The following is a 7,871-nucleotide window of genomic DNA, read 5'->3' as shown; positions in this document are numbered from 1 at the left end:
TATAAGATTTCAAAACTTATGAGACACAATATTATGAGATCAATTAAAAGTCATACGACTTCAATTTTATATATTTATAGAATATATTATAGATGTATCAAGCATATCATATCTCTCAAACGTCATATCTCTCAAACGTCAGTAAATGTTTAATGACTTTTTACAATGTAAAATTACATATATGGAGTTTGGAAAACACTCATATGGGTAAGAAATATGTATAAGAAGATGCAGACATAACAATATGTCAATTTAAAAAAAATTTAAAATATGATTTTCAGTATAAATATTTCAATATTAATATATAAATAAAAAAAATGTTATGTAAATACTGTGTACATTACGCTTCAAATATTAATATATATTCCTTCTAATTCCCTATAAAGTAAAAAATATAAGGTGTACATTACGTTTGACATCTAGGGCAATATCCCGTGTATTGGTGCATGTACAATATAATATCATATCAAGGTTGGTCATGCAGAGTCCTGCAGGATCTGGCACAAGCAAATATACGTTTAAATAGCAATTAATTAACGAATATATATATATATATATATATATATATATATATATATTGTTAGATACTGAATCAGGACTATTCATGACCATTCCATGACCAAAACTATAACATAATATATACCATCACTTTTCATGGCAAATTATAAATTCGCTTTACGTACCTGACCGGTGTGATAACGTGCTACGCAAGAAGAAAAAACCAATATTTAAGCCACATGTGTGACCTCATGAGCTCAACAAATGGCACTGATTACTTAAAAATTCAAAAAACTAATCGCTAACCATATAAAAAAGGGATAAAACCTTTTTTTGTCCCTACATTTTCACACGATTCTCATTTTGATCCCTAATTTTTTTTTCACCGCTTTTAATCCCTATCCTAAAAAACGCGTCTCGTTTTAGTCCCTGACGTTATATTAGAGACAGAAATTGCATAGCTGGCAAACAAAAAAAAATTAAAAATATTAAAATAATGCACCCTGTGTCCACGTGGCTTTCCGCATCAGCCTCTAAATTAAAAAAAATTAATTTATTAATTTTAACTAAATAAAAAAAATTAAAAATAGAAATAAAAACCAAACCCAGTAAAACAACAAATTTCAAACCCAACAAGAACAAGATCAACAAAACACAAACCCAGCAAATTTAAAACCCAAAAAATTAAATTCAAAGCTATATTTCGAAAATCTGGATTTGATTTTTGTGTTTGATGTTTTGTGTAAATTTTAACTAAATGAAAAAAAAGGAAAAAACTAAAATAAAAATAAAAACCCAGAAAAGTAAGAAAATTCAAAACCCCAGAAAATTCAAAACCCAGAAGGAGGAGAACAAGAACAAACCCAGAAAATTCATACCACTGTCACTACCAAACCTTCATACCCAAACCACTGAGATTCATACCTAAACCCACTACCGAGCCACAAACAACCACTAAGATCCATATCCTTCAGTTTTCAGAGACCCACGCAAGACCCAAGATCCATAACCCTTTAGTTCTACCAAGTCACAAACCCACCAGCTAAACCAACCCAACAACCACCGAAGCCAACCCAGCCAACCCATCAAATCCAATTGACCCACAGCAAGCCAAGACCACCCATGGCGAGCCACGACCACCCCACCCATGGCGACCCACGACGAGCCACGACCACCTCACCCACGGCGAGCCATGACTACCCATGAGATTCATACCTAAACCCACTACCGAGCCACAAACAACCACTAAGATCCATACCCTTCAGTTTTCAGAGACTTGCAAGACCCAAGATCCATACCCTTTAGTTCTACCAAGCCACAAACACACCAGCTAAACCAACCCAACAACCACCGAAGCCAACCCAGCCACCATCGAATCCAACCTAGCCAACCCATCAAATCGAACTGACCCATAGCGAGCCAAGACTACTCATGGCGAGCCACGACCACCCCACCCACGATGAGCCACAACCACCTCACCCACAGCGAGCCATGACTACCCATGAATAGACACCAGACCACGGCGATCTGAATCCCACCTACCCAAAGCCTCCACACCGATTTGTGCCACACCGATCTAAGGAAGAGAGGAGAGAGCGTGGGAGAAAGAGAGAAACTCTGAAAGTGAGAGGAAGAGAGAGAGTGAGATTAAAAAATAATCTCGGGGTTTTGAATTTTTTGTTCTTATTCTTGTTCTTCTGGGTTTTTGAATTTTCTTAGGTTTTTATTTTTATTTCAGTTTTTTTCCTTTTTTTTTTTCATTAAGTTAAAATTTACAAATTAATTTTTTGTTTTTAAAAAATGACGTGGCATTTGTGGGTATTATTTTAATTTTTTTAATTTTTTCCGTTTGCCAGCTATGCAATTTCCGTCTTTGATGTAACGTCAGGGACTAAAACGAGACACGTTTTTCAGGATAGGGATTAAAAGCGGTGAAAAAAAAAAGTTAGGGACTAAAGTGAGAATCGTGTGAAAATGTAGGGACGAAAAAGGGTTTTATCCCTATAAAAAATTATGAATGAAAAAAAAAATATATATATATATATATATACATAATATAAATATATAGATCATACCTAGGAAACACGCACTATTTTTCCTTTCTAAAAATTTTAAGCAAAACATGGTTTAAAAGTGCTTCTTGAATAGTACGGTACATTCTTAATGGGTTGTGTTACAATTAAAGAAAGTATTTGCCACATTGTGTTATACCACAGAAGGCTAGTCAAATTACAATTGGGTTTCTTGTAATTACTTATATAACTTAGTTTGACTTAGTAAATACTTGATGTGAGATTTAGTATATGTCTGCATTACATACACTTATTCAAACCAATTCACATAATTCAGTGCATCACAATCTCCTACACTTTAATGCTTAACATTCTCATTGGGTCCCATGTTGTAATGTAGTACCCTCAAGCCACACGAAGTTCTCAAGTTAACTCTAATACTATTTGTCACAATCAAAGTTAGCACTAGCAACATTTGTGTTGTACCCCAAAAAGACTAATTGAAGTTATAATTAGACTCCTCATAATCACTTATATAATCCAATTCAACCACGTATACACTTGATATAAGACAAAACACATGTCTACTCATAGCACACACTTAATTCAATCCAATTCATAGTGATCTAGAGTATCATAGGTTGAAATTTGAAACTTGACTTGATTGTAGGAAAAATTCATTGCAATTTCACATCTTCTAGGGCTAAAAACTTATGCAAGTAATATGTTTTGTCATATAAAAATAATTGAGCCTATAACTAATATAGTATTCTTCAATTTGCTTCCATGTCCAGTTGTAGACAGGATGTCTGAAGTGTGTTAAGAATATTGTGCTCTATAAGTAGAACTTGGAATTGAATTCCCCACCCCACTTTGTTATAAGAAACAGAAAAGGAAGAGAGGGGGGGGGGGGGAGGCTAAAATGAGATTTGTAAATTGATGAAGTTCACATAATGGATGTTGGCTTGTTAAGTACTCCCTCTGACCAAAGAAATATCATGAGAACCTGGTAGTTGGGTAACTGATAATATTAAAGAATTATCAAACAACATAACTTGCTTTGACACAATAAAACATAAACTATGTTCACTTCATATTATGATATTCTCCTTTTATATAAAATGGAACTTTCATAATTAAGATTAATATTATGATGTGACATTTTAACATCAATTAATTTCTTTTATGATATGCCATTTTATACACTATCAAATTCAAAAAATAATTTTTTTACTAAAAATGAAGTTTCTTCATTTCAAGTGGAATGGGAGATTTTGTTTCATTTACATTAGCTCAATCTCAAACCAAGCTAATATGCATTAATTACTTAGTCAAATAGGAAAAATTTAGGAACAATTTCTTAGGTGTTATATCTTATACCGGTTCAACAAAAATATTTACAAATATGAATGCATTGATCAATATAACACAAAAATGTTATTTTTTTTAAGGACAATTAATTTCAATACAACTACGTTTCTTAATTTTAATTGAAAATTTAAACTTAGATATACTATCTAAGAAACTGTTTCTAAGTTTTTCTGATACCCAAAAAAATGTTCTTATGTAAATGGAAACATTAACCACTAGAGGGCAAACTCTATTTTTAGCTCAAAATAAAGAGCAAAGCATATCTTTCCCCTGTTTTTATTTAGCAATTAAATATTCATCAAATAATTACAATATGAATCTTTCAGGTTCAAATATATTCATTTTATAGTTTACATTAAATAATATAAATTTAATGGTTTACAAATTATAGATTCATTAAAAATTTTAAATGATATGAGACATGCATTGTTGGATTCTAGAAACAAAATTTTAACATTACCAGCCGATAATGAATTATATACTTTGAGAGGGCTAAACTCAACTGAGCTCAACGGTTGAACCCAAATAATATCTAGGATACTTAGGATGAACCCCAAATAACTTGTCTGTACTCGTTATCTTAGAACATTAATATTCTTGAAATTTTGGGTGATTAAGCTGATAATTAATGATCTGAAATCAAATCAATGGTTAATTTATAATTAATGTTTTGAGCAAGGTGGGACTCTTTTTAAGCGTAGTTTAAATAAAACAATGAAATAATGGAAGTGCAAAGCATGAAGAATATTAGAGAGCAAAGTTCATGCTCCACGCCAACCCCAACCCCAACCCGAAAAGAAAAAGAAAAAAGAGAAAGAAAGAAAGAAAGGAAGAGAACAGTACACAAAGACTTCATATATAGGAGGTCAGGAAATTTGGATTTTATAAATCAATAAATCACCACTATTCACGTACTACGTAGTCAAAGTATGATCCTAATTGTGTACCTACCAATACGTAAAACGTGTTTGTAGAAAATAATAAGAACAGAAAAGGAGTACCATGAGGGAGACAGATTATCAATTAGGTATCAAATGCATTATATCAGTTGCAAAATGTCCATGAAATAATCGCGGAGTTTCTCACGAAAAATCAATTAAAGAACCAGGCGTGAGTAATTATTTATTAGTTATTTTTTTTAAATTAAAAATTAAAAAAAAAAATTGAATATTGACAAGGGAGCATCCACAACCGTAATGTGAATCCCACATGTTCCCATCGATGACATTTTTTCTTCTCATCTAACGGGCCATGAAAGCGCAGTCCCTACCCCATCACCTTTTAATTGTTGCGGTGGTTGCACAGGCCAAACCACAGAGAGAGAGAGAGAATAGTCATGGTTGTTTAAGAGGTGCTTTTCTGAAGAGATTTTAAGGTCGAGGGTCGTAGTTGTGGATGTGTGCGTGCGCCCTTACACATCTCTTAGTTGCCTACAACGTCCTTTGTGCATGGGACCCAATACTGATAGCTACATTTTTGGGCCCTACATGCACAGAAAATTGCCAAAAACAGTGCCATTTCTCCATCTATCTAGGTAGCTGGCTCTTCTCGTAGCATAGTAGAACTAACCCCACTTTTTATTTATTTATTTATATATATATATATATATAAAAGTAAAATAAATAAGTGCCAACGTGTGTCCTCTTGAAAACAAAGCTTTCATTTCTCTTGTATCTTTGGCCCTTTATGTCCTACAACACATATATATAGTGCTCTACATACTCATTCGTGTATACAAACTAGTTACTTCTTAGACTCTTATATCTTCTACCTCTTCAACTGAACTATCCTAGTTTGTTTGCATTCTTTTTCCTCTTTCTCAGAAAACCCTTTCGCTCTGAATGCCGGAAAACATGAGTATTTCTGTGAATGGACAATCCCAAGTCCCCCCGGGCTTTCGATTTCATCCTACCGAAGAGGAACTCTTGCAGTACTATTTAAGGAAGAAAGTTTCATATGAGAAGATTGACCTCGATGTAATTCGTGATGTCGATCTCAACAAACTCGAGCCATGGGATATACAAGGTAATGCCTCAATATGGTTCATTTCCCTTTGTTTTCTTTGATTGATTGTTTTTTTAATTTTAATTTATATAACAAAGGGTCATTTTGTTTGGAGCATATTCTTCTATAATTAGCTGAATGTATTTCTTGGAATGATTTGCCTCTAAGAGATGGATGTTGGGTTTAATTTTTGGTTTGTTGCAGAGGTGTGTAAAATAGGTACCACCCCTCAAAATGATTGGTACTTCTTTAGCCACAAAGACAAGAAGTACCCCACTGGGACGCGCACCAATCGTGCCACTGCTGCTGGGTTCTGGAAAGCCACTGGCCGTGACAAAGTGATACAAAGCAATTGTAGGCGGATCGGAATGAGGAAGACTCTTGTGTTCTACAAAGGCCGAGCCCCCCACGGCCTAAAATCCGATTGGATCATGCACGAGTATAGGCTAGACGACAACGTCACTGATACCGATGTAAGCCAATATTTTTAATAATTTCTATCATATATATATATATATATATATAGAATAAAATTTTTAGTATTTTTATATTTTGATATATGTATTATAAAGCGGATAAAGTTTAATTGTCTTTTTTTAAAATGCCAAATTTCCATATTTTCATTTCACTGATCATAGTTTTTTTTTTTTTTTGTACTTACTGATCATAGTTTTTGTAACTATATGTGTTAAGATCTCCAATGCTATGGGAGAGGCAAGTCAGGAGGAGGGATGGGTGGTGTGCCGTATATTCAAGAAGAAAAATCTGCACAAAACCCTAGACAGCCCTGTGAGTTCATCATTCACTGCAGAAACAAGAAGCCAGATGTTTGATTCAAGTAATGGTGGAGCCTTGGAGCAAATGCTCCAATACATGGGAAACGGTAAGGAGGAAGAGATGAATGAAGCAAAAAGCAGCGCAAGAACATATCTCAGGCCCATCGAGACAGGTATGAAAAATGGTTACCATGAGAGATTCATGAAGCTTCCAAGCCTAGAGAGCCCAAACTCCACAAGCAGCCAATGTTATTACCAGCACAATATTCATCCGGAGATGATCATAGAAAATGAAGGGTCCTCAGTCACCAATCCCAACTCTGTTTATAGTCAAATGGACTCAGCTGCTCTCACCAACTGGGCAGCCCTTGATAGGCTTGTAGCTTCTCAGCTCAATGGCCAAACAGAGGCTTCTAGGCAATTAGCCTGCTTCAATGACCCCACAAACACCATGCCTTATTGCAGTACTGATCATGATCTCCAATTTTCAACCCTTCGATCATCATCATCCTCTTCCAACAGATCCTACCATCCCGCACAGGACTACAACAGCGAAATCGACCTCTGGAGTTTTGCTCGATCATCATCATCATTCTCATCCTCTGACGACCCACTATGCCATGTGTCAAACGCCCCGGTATAACAGAATAACCTTCGATATATATTATGTATAATCATATAATATTAGTTCTTGAAGTCAGAGAGGCTCATAATTACAGGCAGTTATTTGTGATAATGCTACTAGTACCTGATATGTTAGATAAATAAAGGTGAACAACTTTTAGATGGGGTGGCATTGTCAACCATTATCTTCGGTTAATCACTATGTCTACCATTAATATTAGAGTTTTGCCCTCTAGAAGCCTGGCATACTCTGGGTGGTTCTGATATTCTTTTTCTAACTGCAATTATAGGTCTACCTTTTTTGTTTGTTTGTTTTTTTTTTTTTTTTTTAATAAAAATATCTTCTAAGATGATCAAGATGGTCATGTGCTTAATTATCCTTTATCTTTTGGTCACGTGGTTTGTCGGTTTGTTTGAGGAAGGTGCTGAGCCCATGGCTCTGCTGGTCCATACACAATGACTAAAGGGTGCAGGACATGGGCTCCGCACAACTTGCATGACCATCCAATGCTGATGGTTGAGAGTAATTTTTTGGTACTTTGGAGGCATTATTTCATTCCCCTTAAGTTTTATTAATTAAATTTAT

At 34.6% G+C, this 7,871-nt stretch overlaps 1 protein-coding gene across 1 annotated transcript; it reads left to right on the top strand.

Annotated features, from left to right (window-relative positions):
- Window positions 1–5,536: 5,536 nt before the first annotated feature.
- On the top strand, window positions 5,537–7,447 carry LOC115954882 (NAC domain-containing protein 43). The gene is made up of 3 exons (XM_031072858.1): window positions 5,537–5,906; window positions 6,090–6,358; window positions 6,579–7,447. Exons 1-3 carry the CDS (start codon window positions 5,723–5,725, stop codon window positions 7,302–7,304), a joined length of 1,179 nt encoding a protein of 392 aa, XP_030928718.1. The 5' UTR covers window positions 5,537–5,722; the 3' UTR covers window positions 7,305–7,447.
- The last annotated feature ends 424 nt before the right edge of the window (window positions 7,448–7,871 follow it).

This window comes from Quercus lobata, chromosome 8, assembly GCF_001633185.2.
Source record: "Quercus lobata isolate SW786 chromosome 8, ValleyOak3.0 Primary Assembly, whole genome shotgun sequence".
Taxonomy (NCBI): Eukaryota; Viridiplantae; Streptophyta; class Magnoliopsida; order Fagales; family Fagaceae; genus Quercus; species Quercus lobata.
Note: the sequence above shows the minus strand (reverse complement) of the source record. Positions and strands in the feature narration are given on the sequence as shown.